Genomic DNA, 19,507 nt, shown 5'->3' on the forward strand with positions numbered 1-19,507 from the left:
AGGCTGTATGCTGGCTGGAGACAGGCTATAGGATGTTTGCTGACCTGCTTGAAACACAAAGCCAAAACAGTTGTAAAGCAACAGGATAAAAGCTTCTTGGGGGAAGTGGCTTTGAGAATCAACAGAAAGGCTGTAAATTCTCCTTAGTGGAGGCTCTAGGTGGAGCAGAAGATTCGCAAGGAGGCCAATCCTCATCAGAATATTTGGTGGCTCCTTTTTCTGAATGATATTTGTCTAATGTTAGCTCATCATCAGAATCTCTATATCTTTCTAATTTAGGGTCTTCCTGAGATTCTTCAAGCTCTGCCTGGGTACTCTCTGACGCCTGGGAGGTCTCTTCACCAATAGCATCTTTTGCAGCGCCCAGAGGCAGAGAGTGAAATTATCTGCCTGGGTGTTTCTCAGAGCTTCTCCAATTCTCTCCCAGGTTCTCTTATCTAAAGTTTTTTCTTTTCTGAATCATGGGCAGCAAGAATCTATCTCATCTAAAAAATCTTCTAACAACTGTTTTTCAAACCCTATTCCTCTCGCCTGAAGCAGCTCTTGAAGGCTGCAGACAAATGCCTGTTTAGAATTTTCTAATCTCATTTTCCGCTGTCAACCTCTAAGTGGAATCAGTGCCGGGTCAACACTGTCCCAACTTAGCCCGTATCGCACCTACAGCAACAATTTTAAAAAAGATGAAGTTTAAAGCTAGTGCTAGCATGAATACATGTTGTTTACTGTGCCCAATACGATCTTCTTGTTCTTCCCTTCTTGTAAAGCTCCACATAAGACAGCATTCCCTCAGTCTTGTCCCACTGTGTTGAGGTCCCACATTCTGGTGCCACCTGAGTGCGACTGCCCGCAGCCACACTAGAACAGGGAACTCCTGAAAGGCAGGCTGGGGCTGAAAGAGATTAGAGGGCAAACAAAGAAGGAAGGCTAAGACAACATAGCTGATCAAAGCCCCCAAGTTTACTAAGATTCTGAGCTTATACAGAGGGAGGAGGCCCATCCCCCACCACTCTGCTCTTGATGCCCTTCACCAGCTGAAGGTGTTCTGCAGGATGCTGTCTCTGGAAGGTGTCAAGGGTCTCTGCAGGTAGCGATAATGTTTTGGAGGAAAGCATGGCAGTTGTAGACAATAGAACCCCTGCTCTGTAAGTCAGAAGGTTCCACCCCAGGTGGTCCGAGCTTAGGAGTAACAAGGTCTGAATCGGCCTGCTTCAAGGCTGGGGGAGGCAACATACTACTACCATAGAGATGGTTCACAAGTACCGGGGCCTGATGCCAATCCTGAGGATCTGAGTTTGATTGCTAGCTCCTACAGAGTGGAAAGACAGAACCAACCACAAGTTGTCATTCAACCTCAATTTGTTCACGCTCTCTCTCCTTTCTGTCTCTGTCTGCTTGTCTCCCTAATACACACACACACACACACACACACACACACAAGTAAAATAAAATAAAAATCTTAAAAGCAATAGAAGATACATTTAGCAATGTGAATGGACCCTAGTGACGGCTAAGGAGCCCCTCAGCCCTCTGCTGTTAAAGCTGCCCAGATGCGAGATGGAGGCTGCTGGTGGCACGGGGCGTACGGAAACATATGACTGGATGTTGGATGCACATTTGATATATACAGCGAGCACATAGATACAGGCAGGCAATCACACACACAATCAATCAATAAATGAACGAAAAATAGGAAGAGTCACAGATGGACTGAGAGCTCGAGGCCATCTGAGGATTACATAAGGAGAGGAAAAAGACAAAATTTAAGAGCAAAGGTTGTCAGACAAGGTGCAGACCGGGGTGGTCAGTCTCAGCTTCTTGGGAGGCTGAGAATCCCTGCCTCAAAACCAAGAAACTCTACCCAAGTCATTTTCATAAGGGAAGTCCAAGGCTCGAGCAAATGAAATGACCCAGACTCGGGGGTGCCACCTTCCTCCTATGACCCAGACTGGGGGGGGGGGTGCCACCTTCTTCCTCATTGCTCTTGGTGAGGCAGGAGGTAAGTATCTGAGAATTCCATAGCATTTTTCTTTCCCTGAGTGGTGACTGGCTCTTCCAGTTTAGCTGGGAGGCCGATTGCGCTCACACTCTCTGATTGTGTAACGAGTGTGGAATCTGAAATGAAGGAATCTGGCATGTGTGCGTGTGTGAAAGGAGCAGAGACATGTTCTGAACAGATCTTTAGAGGTGGGAGGAGTGCTGAAGGTAAGGTGAAGGATGTGGGATTGCGCAGGATCCTTTAGAAAGCAGGTCGCCAACAGTTCTTTCCCACCTGCAGCTGCTCTGTGGGTCCTCCTCTGCTTGGAGATAACTGTCTGTGCGTGCCGTGTGGGGGAACTGCTGTCAATTCAGACTTCAGCGGTTTCCTGCCAATTAATTAGCCCATAAATGGGAGCTAGAGGACAGAGGTCCTAGGTTATGGGGACTAGGAGCTACCCACTCACTTAGGGGTCTCAGAGGAGCGTGCATCCCGTAGCGTGGGCTCCATAGCATGGAGCAGGCAGGCACCGGGCAAATTGTGGGCAGTCCAATTCCACCAGCTCGGAGAGCGGGCCCCGCCTAGCCGTAGAGCCTGCTGCTGCGTGCCCGCTGAGGGCGCGGGCTCGGGGGCGGAGCCTCGGTGTTGTTGTTCCTCTCCGGCCCCGCCCCCAAGGGGGGCGCGGACCACGCGGCCGGAGGGCCCGCCTCCCCTCCCCCTCCCCGCCCAGCTCGCCCGCCTCTTTGTATCCAACATCCGGGTTTCCCCGCTGGCTCGGCTCCGTGGCCACCGCTCAGGAGCCATTTTGGACTCGGTTCAGGTCCCCTCCCCCACCCCTCCCCCGTTCATGGCCCCTCCGGACTCGGCCCCTGCGCCCGGGGCCCGGGCCCAGCCCCGTTGCGCCATGCCCGCGTCGGGCGCGCCCTGGCCCGCGCCCCGCCGCCGCCCCCCGGCTCCCGCGTCGCCCCATAGCCCGGGCCGCACTGCGCGCCGCCCGCAGCGGCCCTGAGCCCCTATCTCCGCACGCTGCCTGGGAACCGAGGCGCAGAAGCGCGCGCTCCTGGAGGCGAGACCCAGAGAAGGAGCGGGAAGCAGAGCGCAGCCGCCGCCGGGCCCTGCGCGCCCCGGGAGCGCAGCGCGGCCCTGCCCGCGGGCTCCGGGTGTCCGCGGGGCGGCGCCGCGGAACATGACGGCGCCCTGGGCGGCCCTCGCCCTTCTCTGGGGATCGCTGTGCGCCGGTAAGGACCCGGCGCGTCGTGGGGGTGCAGGGACCTGGGGCGCGCGGTGTTTACCAACAAAGGGCGGCCCCGCGGCCTCGGCGCCGCGCCACCTGCCTGGGATCGGGGTCGCGCGGGGCGCTCTGCTCGCGATCTTAGAGGCGAGCTCGCCCGTGCGGTTCCTCTGCGCGATTCTGGCTCGCAGAGGTTCTAGGTGATGGGGGAACCTGGAGCGTCAGGGTCGGGGTTCAGGTTCCGCGGGCGTGCGGACCCCAGGGATAGAGCGAGGAAAACCTGAGCGTGGGGAAGGCGGCCAAACAGGGTGGGCATCTAATCGGGGGCTGCTCGCCCCTGAGAGTCATAGGTGTCGCAAAGCGAAGCGGACGGCTTTCCATAGCCCGCCCGGAGTCCTCTGCATTCCGTCCCGCCACTCCGTGTCGCGATCCTCATGCGAGTGGCTCCTACCTGCGCCCGCTTTTCTTGCAGCGGGCCGCAGATGCGCCCTCGTGGGACCGCTTTTGTTTTGGGCAACTGGGAGTGGAGAAGGGTTGAAGAGGCGAACCAACAGGTCTCAGATCGCTTCGGCCGGCACGTGGCGGGCGTGAGTGACCCGCGTTCAGCCCGCAGGTGGCTGCGGGCTGTGGATAACTGGTGCGCGTCTGCTTGGGACTAGGAGGTGTGGGTGTGTACGCACGAAGTTGTGCTGGGAAAGCGCTTTCTCCCCCAAAGCCTAGGCACTGATTTCTGTGTCCCGATGGTGCTGAAGCGTGCTCAACTTTGTAGGAGCTCCAGGGCGGCTTAGGGCAGTTCCAGGAAATGTGGACAGTCGGGCATTGAGACTCCAGAGAAAAGATCGTGGAGATTAGGACGGCTGGTGCCCGGTGGCCGAGGCTCTGGGTCCTGCGCGTCTTTGTTCCCAACCCCCATTACACATGCAGCTCGGGTCCCCTGCCGCCCGAGGTGGCAGCAGCGCGGAGTCTGGGAAACCCGCGAGGGGCGGGGCCCGGAGTGTAGCGAAGGGCTGGGATCCCCCTTGCAGCTGCGGGGGTGGGTATCCCAGATGGCCATTGCACCCCCCCCCCCAACTGGGATCCTCACTTTCAATCTTTTCTATTACAAGGTAGTGAGGGTTAGCCGTTAATTCCGACCCCAAGAGTTTTTGCACGAGCTTGGGTGCGGTGGAGCATGAGCGTACGAACCAGAGGGCAGAGATAACTTCTTTGCTACCACTGTTGGGAAGCGGTTTCAGTGCTGTCCTGGAGTGATAGAGGCAACGCGGTGCTCAGGGTGAACATTTTGTTTCTTTCTGCCATTCCCCGAAGTGTTGCTCCTGAGATTTTTTTTCTCCCCAAGAACAAGGTCCTGGAAGTGATGGAAAACAGTGGTCTGCTCTGGGGAGGGCAGCAGCAGGCTGATCCCACCGGTACACAGCGGACCTCTAGTCGGCTCTTGACTTACTGGATTTCTGCTCCTGGACCTGTGCCTTACCTCTTTTAAGTTTAGGTTTGTTGAAAGCATGGTCTCGGGACCGTTTGCCTCAGACTAGGAGTCTGCATCATTGCTCCAGTTTGTGTCAGTTTAGCTTCACCAGTCACCTCCCATTTTGTGGGCAGAGTGAGAGTGGATCCCCGGTACTGTGGCTACTCACTCTGCACTGTTTGAGGGGAGTGCATAGCAGAATACAGAGGCACGTGTTCTGACTCAGCCTGTGGTTCTGCCCTCGGGGAAGATAAGAGTCACCTGTGTGGTAGCTACTGCCTTCTCCTTTGAGGAACTGGAGGGAAATTGAAGGTTGGGGTAGAGCTGGCTTTCCTGTGCCTCTGGCTTCAGAGATCTTCTTGTTTCTGGCTTGATATTCAGAATTACTAAGCTCTATGGTAAAAAGAAGAGATCTGTATACTGGTGCTGCCAACGGGAACATGGGCTCGACAGATATATTCAACTTAAAAGTTCCCAACAGCCCTGTTAGTAAGAGAAAGAAATAGCTGTGTCTTTAGTGTTTTCTTTTTCTTTTCTTTTTTTTTTTAAAAGACTTTATTTATTTATTTATTATATGTAAGTACACTGTAGCTGTCTTCAGACACTCCAGAAGAGGGAGTCAGATCTTGTTAAGGATGGTTTGAGCCACCATGTGGTTGCTGGGATTTGAACTCTGTACCTTTGGAAGAGCAGTCGGGTGCTCTTACCCACTGAGCCATCTCACCAGCCCGTCTTTAGTGTTTTCTGACTGCTTTCATACCACAGGACTGGGTGGTTCAAATAGCAGTGTTAGGGCTGGAGAGATAGCTCAGTGGTTAAGAGTGCTTGCTGCTCTTGGAGGGGACCCAAGTTCTAGTCCTAACACCTACATAGTACACAGTCACCTGAACTCCACTTCCAGGAGGGTCCCCTGCTTTCTGGCTTTGGAGAGCACCAGGCATGTGTGTGGATGGACACACAGACATAGTTGCAGACAAACACTCCTGAGATAAATACAGTTAAAGTAGCCATATGTATTTAAAAACCAGCAGTGCTTACTTTAACATGGTTCTACAAGCCAGGCCAGGGTGCCTTCAGAGAGCCAATCCTACATTAAGGATCCCACCCTCACCGTCTAATCCAACCTTACTGCTTCCTAGAGGTCCCACTTCCAAAGACCTGCATGTTATTGGTGGTTAGGGCTTTGCCGTTAGGAATGGGCGGGGGTGGGGGGGTAGGGTGGCAAAGGCTTCTTCTTTTTCATTGTTGGGTAGAATCAAGTTAACATGAAGATTAGTCATTTCAACATACATCACCATAATTAATGAGACAGGAAAAAATTTTTTTTCCCCGAGACAGGATTTTTCCATATAGCCTTGGCTATTCTGGAACTCTCTGTCAACCAGGCTGAAACGCTCTTCCTGCCTCTGCCTCCTAGCACTCCGATCCAAGGTTTGTGACACTGCTGCCTGGCCCTGGTTGAGACATGAAAAGAATTTTAACTATCTTCAACATGTGGTACGCATCTTACCCTTTACAGAACACCTCAATTTCAACTTCGCACACTTGAAGTTCTCCGTAGTCACATCTGGCAATGCCAGTGCCATATTGGACAGCACTGGCTGAGAAGGACAGGCTGGGCCGATGCTGTCGCCGGTAGATAATGTCTGGAAGTCTTTCTAGATCTGAGGCTGGCCCAGTATGCCCTTGGGAGGCTGGCATTTGGCCTTGCGTTGCTGTGGACATTCTGGCACGCTGTTCTCCGACATCTGCCTCTGCCTTTGTGGTTCAGAGCTCTGCGTGGCGAAGAGCAGGAGGTGTGTGCTAAGAATGGTGTCAACAGGTCCTTACTGCCCAGAGGTGTCCTCATAGGCGGACACTGGGATGTTTCTTGTCCATTTTCTCTGGGTGGAGGTGCGTATGAGTGACCTTTAGTCTTCTGGTCCATTGCAGTGGAAGAGGCCAGGGACAAGGGCTACAGAGTCATGGATATCCCTCCCCAGAGCGGATGTCCTCTGCTCTCTCTCCTGTCTGCTGGTCTTCCCAGACTGCCTGCCTATCAGGTGGGCATGCCCTTTGGGCGGAGTAGGTACCTTCCTCCACTCTCAGAGGCTCTTACAGAGCAGATGCGATCCTTGCCTGAGTGAAGACGTGAGACTCAGAACCCTTGGGTTGTGTCTTGCTTAGGCAGGCTTTTGTAGTGTCCCTCCGTGCTGCTCACTCTTCCTGGCACTCAGAATCCTCCAGGTCTCGGGACTTGCCCTAGCAGTTACCTAAGGCCTTTCTTTTGCTGGGAGCGCAGGGGAAAGCCCCATTATCTCTCATGCTGCTGCCCTGAGAGTCTAAGAAAACAGAACTCCAGAAAATATAAATCAGGGCTTATGTGCATGTGCGTGCGTGTACACGTAGAGACATAGTGTTGCACATCCTTTGTGGGCTCTATAAAATCCCAACTGCCTTGTACTCAGCCCTCCCCTTGGGGCAACCTGTCCCTAGAAGGTTGTGTGCGTTGGATGTATTCCTTAGCCTGTTTGGTCCGTGGACACGTCCTTGCCTTCTGCTACTTGTGATTCTGCCCATCACTCTGTTTCCATGGTTTCTTCCCCATCCAGGAAGCCATCTCTCTGAGTGCCTATGTATTTAGCCCTTCTACCTGAGAGGTCAGTAGTGCACATGGGATCTACAGCAAGTCAGAGCCTGAGTTCAGGGCCAGCTCCTAACTTGTTACCATGGTCTGGAATCTAGTGGGTTGAGGGAGAAGAGCAAATCAGGATCATTCGGGACCATTCATATTTTCACTCATACCTCCTCCCTATTCATATGTGTGTGTATGTGTGTGTGTGTGTGTGTTCCCGTGCATGTGGGTGCCTGTGTGTGTATATACCTGTGCATGTCAGTGCCTGTGTATGTGTATACCAGTGCAATTGAATGCCTGTGCATATGTGTACATACCCATGCATGTGGGTGCCTGAGTGTGTGTGTACTTGTGCATGTGAATGCCTGTGTATATACCTGTGCATGTGGGTGCCTGTGTGTGTGTCTGTGTGGGTATACCTGTGCATGTGAATGCCTGTGTGTATACCTGTGCATGTATGTGGGTGCATGTTCAGTCTAGAGAGCATCACATGTCTTTCACAATTACTATCCACCTCGTTTTTTCTTTAAAAGCATTTTGTCTTAGCTTGTGGGTATGGGCCACAGTGCACAGTGTTTGTGGAGGTCACCGGACAACTTGAGGAAGTTGGTTCTATCCACAGTGGGTCCTGAGAAATCAGACGCAGGTTGTCAGGATTGGTAGCAGGCAAGCTTTTACTACTGAGTCAACTTGTTGGCCCCCACTTCATTTTTGAGGCAGAGTCTCTCTGACCCCGTAATTCACCCTTAAAGTCAGGATTACAGGTGCTCACCATACTGTGAGGCTTTTTGTGGGGGTGCCGGGTGTCTGAACTCTGCTGGACCTTATGCTTGTGTGGCAGACACTTGATCAGCTGAGTCATGTCCCCAGACCACTATCTTCTTTAGGAGACAGTCTGGATAGTCAGTCCTGGGTTAGGGTCCTGGCTGGACAGGCCTTTCTAGAACAGGGTTTCTCAAACCTTGACAGCAGTGATCTTGCACCTGCGGATTCTGTCTATTGGGAGGAATGTTGGTGGTGGCAGGGAGGCAGACCTGCACTCTGCAGATGCTCAGCTATCTCGCCTCGGACCGTGGTGAGTGGAAATGACTCGGCATCTCTGAGGGTTGGGGAGAAACTGTGCTTAGGTAGGCTGTGAACTGGTGGTCTAGAACATTCAGCCTTTATTGGGGTACACAGTTGTGGGAGATGAGGGTTTTGGTCCATTCATCTTTCTCCCTCTGGAGTCAGCACAGGGAGCTGGGTTCTCCCTCAAAGCTTGGATAATTTCTCCATCTCTGAACCTGTTTGTGTTTGGTTCAAAATCAATGGTCCAGCGGACTGGCTGGACAGAGGAGAATCCTGGCGTCCTTGAGTTTTCCCAGAAGTGGTTCGGGTTTCAGGGAGGCGGCCCGCTGTGGGTGGCCGGGCCTGCCTGCCCGCACCCGCCCACCTGTTCTGGCCTTTGCCTTCAGGCTGGCACTTCTGCCTCTCCCTCCCGCAGAATGTCAGGAAGTGCCTGTTGTTGGGGCTCTGCCTGCCTGACACCCCCTCTCTACTCACCTGGGATCTGGGTGAGCCCAGGCTGTACCAGTCTGTCAAACCTGGGGGTCGTAGCAAGATCCTGGCATGCCCTTTTCTCCCAGTGGGCCTGCCCAGTGGCGCTCGGAGGAGCCGCGGCGGCTGCGGGCCTGGAAATTCCAGGCCCAGGACGCCAGGGCAGGGGGGCAGCCTCACCCCAAAGGTATGGGCCTGTCTCTTCCCACAGGGCTTGGGAGGTATGTGGTGGGAAAGCCTTGACTAAGAAAGGCACGGCGTGCTTCCACAGAGACCCGTTTGCTGGCCTCTGCAGGCTGGCAACTCCCTGTGGCTGCCCCATGCTCTTTTTATGCTGTGTCACACGGAGGATTGTTGGGGAACATTTCTTTCTGATCCTACTCAGTAAGACAGTTTGGAGCTGCTTACTGGTGGGGCTTACAGGGTGGACACAAGCCTTCTGACAATCATTTCGAGTTCTCCACATCACTCCGAAGTGTTGCTGAAGTGAGGTTTTCTAGGCCCACCTCTTCTGCACTCTTTCTTCCCCATGATGATGTGGTTGCTTTCCCAGAGTTCATGGGTCTGGCCCTTCCTCCCATGCCGTCACCAGGCTTTTGCTCTGGGCTGGACACCCCTTATTCTGTGCCCTTTTTTTGCCTCATTGTTGACCAGACTTACAAATGAGCCTTAGGCGCAGAGGTGGTTGCTCCATGCTGGTCTGCTGCTGGTGCTTCTGGGTGCCCAGGTTTTAAGAGTTGGGAGATACGCCTGTCATCTTCAAGTCGGTCCTTAAGGTCGGCAGGGTACTTCTGACCACGGTAGGGACTGGAAAGCCACAGATCAGGCCCACCCGCTGGGATTGTTCCACGCGTCACGGGTGCCTTCTCCTGGCATGGGACTAGTCCTGGCTTCTGGCCTTGGACGGTCCTGTTCTTTCCCATCATGTGCGCACACACATGTGTCATCTTTCCAGACCCTCTTGGGCCTGACAGCTGAGCCTGGTGTTTTCATTCGTGGACACGTGATTTTGGAGAGAAAGCCTGGTCCACTGGGCAGGTCAGTTGCCCTCCTCCCTAGGGAATGTTCTGGAGGGGCCTGGCCTGCTGGACAATGGCACTTCTCTCTGGTTGGTTTCTGGGCTACAGCTGAGGAGTTTTGTGAGGCAAAGCCAATGCTCTTGTTTGTAAACGTGTTCCTAGGCAGACTATTTCGGTTCTACCTCTGAGAACCAAGGAGGCTAAAATTAGTTCTGGGGAGGAAAAGGAAGGCTGTCGGAAACTCAAGCCCTTGGCTGGAAGGTGGAGGAGGCTGTTTCCCCATGTTTGTGGCTGAGTGTTTGGGAGGATGTGAGCAGAGCAGCTGTTGTCTGTCCATCTGAGTGGAGGGAGGGATGCCTGACTGCCCTGCAGACCTGGGCCAGTGAAAGGAAGCAGGAGGCTGTCTTGGGAGCTGTCTGTCTGGAATGTTCATGCCAGGGTGTCTGTCCTTCCTTCCTTCCTTCCTTCCTTCCTTCCTTCCTTCCTTCCTTCCTTCCTTCCTTCCTTTTTTTCTGGTCTTGCAGTGGTCTGAAGTGTTTCTGGGTGTGGAGACAATGCTGTCTGATGCCCACCTTAATGCCAACTTCTTCACCTTCTACCTCAAACCTGTAGTTACCTGCCCATTGATTTAGAAACTTCTCATGAGTTCTCAGAGCCCTAGGTTGGCAGCCAGGGGTTAGAAATCATTTCTCTTGGATATCTGGGAGGACTTCCTTTGTGTGTGAATTTGAAGTGGGATTCAGTAGGAGTCTTGTCTATGGCCCAGGCCCCTTGGGAGATCTAACTTCTCTGCACAGAACACATGGGTCAAGGTTCATCTACCAAGTGACTTAAAAACTGCAGGGACACAGGGTTGAGAAAGGTGAGTGACCCCTGCCTGAGGGAGGGTCAAGGTTTGTTTTCTCTTAAGCTGAAAACCTTCGCTCTACCCAGGGGTCTCCTGGTTAACCTCTGTGGGGAGCAGAAGTCACGGGATCCCTATTTTCTTTCAGCTCTTTTTAACTTTTATTAAATTTATAGCCGTTTAAGTAACACGCATATATTCAGTTGCAGAAATTTAGCTGTTAGTAGGTACAACGGAGGTCTCAAGTTGGGTGTGGGAGTGCATTGCATGCCTATGATTCCTGTTCTTGGGAGAGGCAGGAGGATAAGGTGTTACAGGTCCTCCTGGGCTGTGAAGACTGTCGCAAAAACAGATAGATTAGAAAACAAATATGTAGGGTCTCCTAAGTAAGCTCTCCCTCTTAGAAAGTGATGTATTAGCTGGGCGGTGCTGGCGCACGCCTTTAATCTCAGCACTTGGGAGGCAGAGGGAGGCCAGCCTGGTCTACAAAGTGAGTTCCAGGACAGCCAGGGGTACACAGAGAAACCCTGTCTCGAAAAAAACNAAAAAAAAAAAAAAAAAAAAAAAAAGTGATTTATTTATGTGTGTGTGTTTGTGCACATGCACACACATACCCTTGTAAATTCTTGTGCATCGTGTGTAAGCATTGCACACAGAGGCCAGAGAGGATGTCAGACCCCCTCTAGTTGGAGTCACAGGTGGTTGTGAGCTGCTCGATGGGGATGCAGGGGCTGGAACCTGGGTCCTCTGCAAAAGTGGTTAACCGCTCTTACCTTCTGAGCCGTCCCCTCCCCCTCCATACCTTTGTGAGGTAACATCTCACGCTGTCCAGTCTGACCTCGAAGCATCTCTGCTGGCCTTGTACTAGGCTCCTCCAGCCTGTGACGGCGATACAGTCGTGCTTCACTGCACACACTTGTGGTGCTGGGGATGAAGCCCAGGGCTTCAGGAATGCCAGGCAACTGTGCTCCTAATTGAGCTATGTCCTCATCTTTCTTAGGTAAGACTTGCGGTTGGTACATATTCTTTCAGGTATTCCTCCCCCAATAGGGCAACTGTAGGTAATACTTAGGTCATAAGATGATGATGGTCATGGTGATGGAGATGATGATGGTCATGGTGATGGTGATGATGATACTGAGGTAATAAGATGATGATGATGACGACGACAATGACAGTTTTACTATTTCTTTACGTTTTTATGATGTATAGTGTGTGTGGTAGGTGCCATGGCATGCATGTGGAGGTCAGAGGACAGTCTGTGGGAGTTGGCTCTTTCTTCCCATCTCAGGAGCCTAGGCTCAGACACAGGTTCCAGGCTTGGCAATGAGTGCTTTCACTCGGGAAACCTTGACCTTACTTAGCCTTTGTTTTTTGTTTTTGTTTTCCTCCTGCTGGTGCCACTGTTGAATGTAGCTGGATTTTGCTACTTTGTGGGAGCCTCTTTTTTCCACCCTTTATTTCACACCCTATCATTAGATAGGAGAGAAAGGATACAGGAGAAAAAAGAGATAGAGACCCCTGAATCTGGTTTCTTCCTTTTGTTTCTCCTTTGAGCATGACTGCTAATACACTGAAGCAACCGCTCTCCTGCCCCACACGCCCCCTGCCACACCCCCCACCACCCCTCCACCCTTGCCACCCTCTTCCCCAAGCCCCTCCCCTTACCAAACCATCCCTCACACCAGCCCCTCCCCCTGCCTCTTGGGGCCCTAGGATTTATTTATATACCCTCTGAAAAGTTCCCAGAATTCCAAAGGTCACACAGTTGCAGAAATTATCTGCAGCTGGCAAAACCACACCTCTGCTAGAGCATGAGGCAAATCATAGTCAGCTGCTGCAGACATTGGAAGCAGCCCCCATACCCCAACACCTGGGATTAAAACAGTAACACTTTTTTTTTGTTGTTTTTTTTTGGAGACAGGATTTTTCTCTGTAGCCCTGGCTGTCCTGGAAGTCACTCTGTAGACCAGGCTGGCCTCGAACTCAGAAATCTGCCTACCCCTGCCTCCCAAGTGCTGGGATTAAAGGCGTGCGACGGGCTGGTGAGATGGCTCAGTGGGTAAGAGCACCCGACTGCTCTTCCGAAGGTCCAGAGTTCAAATCCCAGCAACCACATGGTGGCTCATAACCATCCGTAACAAGATCTGACTCCCTCTTCTGGAGTGTCTGAAGACAGCTACAGTGTACTTACATATAATAAATAAATCTTTAAAATAAAAAAAAAAAAAAAAAAAAGGCGTGCGCCACCACGCCCGGCTCCCCCTTCTGTTTTAAGCCATTAATTGTGCTGTGTGTATTGGGAAATTGTAAACAGGCATTTTCAATGAACTAAGTGCTTTTTGGGTCAGTGGCCAAGGTTTTCAGGAGAACTCTTCTGCTCTTTCTGCTGGAGAAGCTTTGCCTTTGACGTAGGGAGACAGTAGTGGCTGAGCAACCCTGTCACCTGCATTAAATTGCACCTCTCCTTTTGCGTAGGCCATAATTTTAATTTTTCCTGTGAAATCTTCATCTATAATTTTTGGGTGCAGTAATTTTGGGAAGTCAGTCTATGCCTCCCAAGATCATTCCTACAATTCCCGAGGGCAGAGGACCATAAAATCCAGTGGCTATTTTATGACATTAAAATTTGGGAGATACGGTAAGATGTTTATCTCTGGCTAAGTCTAGAGTTGCACTGCCTGCAGTCGCATGCATTGAATCTCCAATACCAGTGGAGGTTTTTCCATTTGCGTGTTATGTTGCTCCTTGGCTGCAGGATCTCGAGCTAGGCCCCCAAGGCTGTTTCCCCTCGGTAAGAAGTGACCCTGGCTATCTCTTCTGTACCTACACGCTTTGGTCCAGTAGCAGCTCTTGTCACATCAGCTGCATACCCCACGAAGCCTAGACCACCTTTCTGGTTTACATTTAGACGAACCATTGCCCTTAGAGATGTCTTGCTCACAATTTGTTTCGGGTGGCCATATTTCCCACAATTAAAGCACTGGGCATTTTGAGATCTGAGGCCTTTAGCTGCTTCGTCACAGACTCTTTGCTGATGAGTGCATTTCCGGAAACTGAGACACTTGGCACTTTGATATTGGAGAGCTCTAGCTCCAGCTTGACCTAGGATATTAGCATGGTGCACATCAGAACCGATATCAGTCATATCCCTCACCCACTCAACACCTTAACTGGTCTGATAACTTTTTTATGTCCAGTATTTGAATTTCCAAACATCAAGGTTTCCACCAACACCAGCCTTGCATCCTTACGTCAGGGTCTGATGCAGTTTTGTTTACAGCTAAAACTAATCTTTTTTTTTTTTTTTTTTAAAGTGATGGCTTCTCCAGAGCCTTGTATAATCTTTGTTAAATGAGGTGGATTTTTCTCCCCCTGGGCTCAACCTTGTCACAAGCTTAAAGCCACGAAGCAGCAGTGTCTTACATCATCAGATTGAATCAGTTCTTGACAATCAGAGTACCACCCTTCATCCAGCAACCATTCCCCTCTAATTCTCTGCCTCTGCCTCCCAAGTGCTGGGACTAAAGGCGTGCGCCACCACGCCTGGCTAAGAACACAAACTTTTATTTTAACAAGAACCTAGGTTTGAGCTAGGGATGGGGACAGTAACTGTGGTCGGTTTTACAGAAAAGGACCGGTTAAGTGGTGCAAGTGAGTCCCTAAGGATTCCTTGCTCAGAGGCCGCACTGCTCAGAAAGAAGCCCTTAGCCGGGGAAATGGTTTGGTTGAAGGAACCTCGTAGATGCTTCACGTGCAGGTTCAGGGTCGATAGCTGATCAAGCAGAGGGTTTAGAATTGTCAAGATGTCGCCCAAGTGCGGCAAGGTCTACAGCAAAGGTCTGCTGCAACATGGTGTTCAGCCACTGGGGAGCAACCTTCTGGCACCCACGGTCCTGGGAAAAGCTAGGGGCCTCGTTGGCGTTCTCCACATCGTGGGTTGACGTCGGGCTCAGGAGCCTGCGTGCCGGAGGGCCCGGGAGCAAAGGAACTGGTAATGAATGCAGCAGACAGGTGCGGTAGTAGAAGGTCTGATCTGAGTGCGGTTGGAGGCAGGGTTGGCGTTTCCCCAAAGCCAGTGGCAGCCCCTATCCAAATTTCCTATTTTTTTTAAAAAAGATTTTACTGATTTATTTAATGTATGTGAGCACACTGTAGCTGTACAGATGGTCGTGAGCCTTCACGTGGTTGTTGGGGGTTGAATTTTTTAGGACCCATTATTATACAGAGAAGTACACTGTAGCTGTCTTGAGACACACCAGAAGAGGGTGCCAGATCTCATCAGGGGTGGTTGTGAGCCACCATGTGGTTGCTGGGATTTGAACTCGGGACCTTCGGCAGAATGGTCAATGCTTTTACCCGCTGAGCCACCTCTCCAGCCCCCAAATTTCCCATCTTTAGTTTCGAGTGCCACTTGTTGCTGGTCTGTGCTACTTTGTGGGTGCTCCCCCTGCCCCCACTTTATCCCTCTGGTTTCACCTTCTGTCACTAGATAGGAGAGAAAGGTGAGAGGGGAGAGCGGGGAGAGCCCTGAATCTAATTTGTTTCATTTCATTTCTTTGAGCATGACTACTAACAAATCACAATCAACACCCCAAACGACCAACAACCAGCACTCTGCTTCTCTGCTAGAGCACGAGGTGGGCCGTCTGAAGTGGCCCCATGTCGCTATTCCTGGGATTAAAACAAAAACATAGTCATATTATTTCTGGTTTTTTTTTTTTTTTTTTTTTTTTTTTGGTTTTTGAGACGGGGTTTCTCTGTGTCCTGGAACTCACTTTGTAGACTTGGCTGGCCTTGAACTCAGAAATCCGCCTGCCTCTGCCTCCCTAGTGCTGGGATTAAAGGCATGCGCCACCACGCCCGGCTTATTTCTGTGTTTTTAAAGACACCAAAATTCCAAAATTGTCACTGGGGTTGTAGGCATAAGATGCACAGAAGTCTGTGGTAATCAATCATAGCCTCATAGCTTGGTACGTGTGTGCATGTAGTGGGTGTAGAAAGTGCTTTCTATGTGCAAGGCTCAGTGGTTAAGGACACGGACCACTCTTAAAGAACCCAGACCCGAGGACCAGCACCCACAAGGTGCCTCCCAGTCATCTGTAACAACAGTCCCAGGGGATTCAGTGCCCTCTTCTGACCTTTATGGGTACCAGGTGTTTAATTGGTACACAGATAAAATAATGATTTAAAAACTGAAGATGGAAAGTGTAGTTCTGAGTGAGATCTTGGTGTGGTTCCACAAACCCAATGCCCCTGTACAGTCAGCGTCTAGATCAAGATTCCCAATCCTCCCTTCATGTCTCAGTGGTTCTCAGGACCCGGCAGGGCCTGCTCTGAAGCCATCTCAGCCCAAGCTAGTTGCTGCATCCATCCCTAAGGGTAATTAGCTACTTTGTTTGTAACCAGCATAAACTGGTTTTGCTTGTTATATTTTATATGACAATATTCACACTTTTGAATGATTTGTGTGTGTGAGCAAGATGCCTTTTTTTTCTTTATTTTTTCAAAGATTTATTTATTATTATATGTAAGTACACTGTAGCTGACTTCAGACACACCAGAAGAGGGCGTCTCAGATCACATTGCAGATGGTTGTGAGCCACCATGTGGGATTTGAACTCAGAACTTTTAGGAAGAGCAGTCAGTGCTTTTAACCACTGAGCCAACTCTCCAGCTTGCAAGATACCTTTTAAACTCAGATGCATGGAGGCAAGCTTGTTTTCTTTCTTTCTTTCTTTCTTTCTTTCTTTCTTTCTTTCTTTCTTTCATTCATTCATTCATTCATTCATTCATTCATTCATTCATTCTATGTAAGTACACTGTAGCTGTCTTCAGACACTCCAGAAGAGGGCATCAGATTTCATTATGGATGGTTGTGAGCCACCATGTGGTTGCTGGGATTTGAACTCAGGACCTTTGGAAGAGTAGTCAGCACTCTTAACCACTGAGCCATCTTGCCAGCCCGAGGCAAGCTTTCTTTTTTTTTTTTTTTTTTTTTTTGGTTTTTCGAGGCAGGGTTTCTCTTATAGCCCTGGCTGTCCTGGAACTCACTTGGTAGACCAGGCTGGCCTTGAACTCAGAAATCCGCCTGCCTCTGCCTCCCGAGTGCTGGGATTAAAGGCCTGCGTCACCAGGCCTGGCCGGAGGCAAGCTTTCTAATACACATATCAACTAAAGTCTTTTTGTTTTTGTCTTTTGCTTTTTGCTTTTAAAGATTTACTTATGAATGTGAGTACACTGTAGCTGTCTTCAGACACACCAGAAGAGGGCATTGGATCTCATTACAGATGGTTGTGAGCCACCATGTGGTTGCTGGGAATTGAACTCAGGACCTCTGGAAGAACAGTCAGTGCTCTTAACCGCTGAGCCATCTCTCCAGCCCTGTCGTTTGTTTGTTTGTTTGTTTGTTTTTAAAATAGGGCGGGAATTAGATCACTGTGATTGATTGATCCGTTGATGATTGACTTTTCAAAGTCTTACTATAGCCTAGACTAGCCTGGAATTCACTGTGTGGCTCAGACTGACCTCAGATTTGTGATGAGTCTCTTGCTTCTGCCTTTAAGTGCTGGTATTAAAGGTGTGGGCCACCATGCCTGCTTTACTCTCTACAATAGTCACGAAAAATTCTCAAGTTTAGAGATAGACTGCTTTATTGGCCTCCTGTCGGTGGGCTTTCTGATTGTATGTCATTTATCTAGATTGAAGAGAATAATGTTGGGAACACAAGATGTGCGTATTTTGCATTTTGATAAGCACTGAAAGTGACAGGTGGCAGCAGTAGGTGCAGAAGCCGGGTGACTTGGCGATTGACCCTCCCTCCGGCACAGTGTGGGTTTCTGGAGGTCTAGACTTCAGTGTCAACCTTGTAAAGTGCTTGGTCACAGAGGTTGAGGCAGCCACCCCTGGGGAAGGTGCCAGCATCAGAGGCTGCTTCTCGGTGTCCCATTTACCCTCTTTAGGGACTGTGGCAACTGCTGAGGTGGCTGACGAGCTCTGGGAAGCAGTGCTGCCTCAAGGCACAGTGCGTTGACGTGTTGACAAAATGTTGATGTGGCAGAATTCTGATTGCAATACAGTTTTAATAACGATCTCACGATGGAAGGACCTCCAGAATTTCCGTATGTGTCTGGCTCTTTCATACAGCCCTCTGCCATGATTACCTGCAAAAGTAAGGAAGGCAGTTTGGAGTTGTGTGATTTCCAAAGCCCAGCTTCTCTTTGGTGTCTTGGTTCAGCTGTCCTCATTTAAGCCCATGTGTCAGGCCCTGCTCATGGGTTTCAATGACACTGGACTTGTGGCAGTGTCTCTAGTATGCACAATGCCCCAGTTGGCTCTTCCACATCATCCTGGTGACAAACACTATTTGTGCCTTTGTCTGCACCATCGACTTAATGGAAAACCACATAGCACTGCAGACTCATTCAGGAGTAAGATGCTGACAGGCTTGATGGGAGAGACTTCCCTCTTCTTGGCTTACAGGAGGCTGGCTGCCATGTGGCTGCTGGCCTTTTCTCTGTGCACACCACAGCTTCCTCGTGACTGCTTCCATCTATTTTGCTGTTGTTGTTTGAGACGGTATCTCTAGACCAGGCTGGCCTCCAACTCACAGTGATCCACCTGCCTCTGGGATTAATGGCATGCACCACCACGCCTCACCACTCTTCCACCTGTCTAAATATAGACATCCTTAAGGTTTATATTTTAACCTATGGATGTTGTAGGTGACATAGATGAGTCTATAATATTTTGGAATAAAAATGATAGTTGAAAGTGAACCTTGTTTTTCTTTTGGGTTATATTTTGGAGTGGAAATCACTTTATTGTTGAGACAGAGTCTTACTGTGTAGCCCTAGCTGGCCTGGAACCCCCAGAGATTTGCATGCCTCTGCCACATACTGGAAGTAAAGGCTCAGGCTACTTAGCTCAGCTGGAAGCTACTATGGTGGGGGTTTGTCTTGGGGTCTCTGTTCCCCTAACACTTTCCATGGGCTGTTTTGTATAAGCTAGTGGACTCTGTCTTCTTTTTCTCTCTTTTCTCCTTCCCTCGCTTCATTAAGTTTTGAAGTTCTAAGGCTGTTTTACTATAGTCTGAGGGGATGCAGCTGTGAATCTCAGCAACCGCTGGGACTCGTGACACCAATGAGGAAAGCTCTAGAACTCATTATGTAAACTAGGCTGGCCTAGAACTCATAGAGATCTAGTTGTCTCTGGCTCCCTAGCACTGGGTGGGATTAAAGATCTGTGCCCGCCGGGCAGTGGTGGCGCATGCCTTTAATCCCAGCACTTTTCGAAGTGGCAGAGGCAGGACAGCTAGGGCTACACAGAGAAACCCTATCTTCAAACAAACAAACAAACAGACAGACAAAGATCTGCACCACTTTATAACCAGGTGCCAGTACATTTTGATAAAGGGCAGATGGAGGGAGAATCTGTTTTTGTTTTTGTTTTTTAAGATTTATTAATTTTATTATGTTTATGAGTGTTTTGCCTGCATGTGCATGTCTGGTGCCCATAAAGGTTGTGAGAGGGCATCGTATCACCTGGTACTGGAGTTACAGATGACTGCTAGTAACCATGCAGGTGCTGGAATAGAACCTAGGTCCTTTCGCAGGAGCAGCCAGTGCTCTAACCACTGAGATATCTCTTCTGCCTTTGCAGTTCATGGACTTGTGAGTGGAAATCATCGTCTCACCGTAGTCTAGCTTGCACGTACTGGCAGTTGTAGGTGCCATTTCTTTCTTACTAGATTCTCATTCATTCTCTCTTTCTTTCTCTCTCTCTCTCTCTCTCTCTCTCTCTCTCTCTCTCTCTCTCTCTCTC

The 19,507-nt window shown here is 50.2% G+C and overlaps 1 protein-coding gene across 5 annotated transcripts in view; it reads left to right on the forward strand.

The window, feature by feature from the left end:
- The first annotated feature begins 2,733 nt into the window (after window positions 1-2,733).
- Acvr2b (activin A receptor type 2B) overlaps window positions 2,734-19,507 on the forward strand; it is a 30,478-nt gene continuing 13,704 nt past the window's right edge. For 2 of the 5 annotated variants that reach the window (XM_021206046.2, XM_021206047.2), the window contains exon 1: window positions 2,734-3,213. In XM_021206046.2, the coding sequence (XP_021061705.1) occupies window positions 3,162-3,213 (52 nt within the window). In that variant the 5' untranslated portion in view covers window positions 2,734-3,161. Of the gene's footprint in view, window positions 3,214-8,654; window positions 9,009-19,507 lie in introns of those variants that run through there. The other 3 variants (XM_029543047.1, XM_029543049.1, XM_029543048.1) reach the window with 3 other exon arrangements.

This window comes from Mus pahari, chromosome 10 (genome assembly GCF_900095145.1).
Source record: "Mus pahari chromosome 10, PAHARI_EIJ_v1.1, whole genome shotgun sequence".
In the NCBI taxonomy this organism is placed as follows: domain Eukaryota; kingdom Metazoa; phylum Chordata; class Mammalia; order Rodentia; family Muridae; genus Mus; species Mus pahari.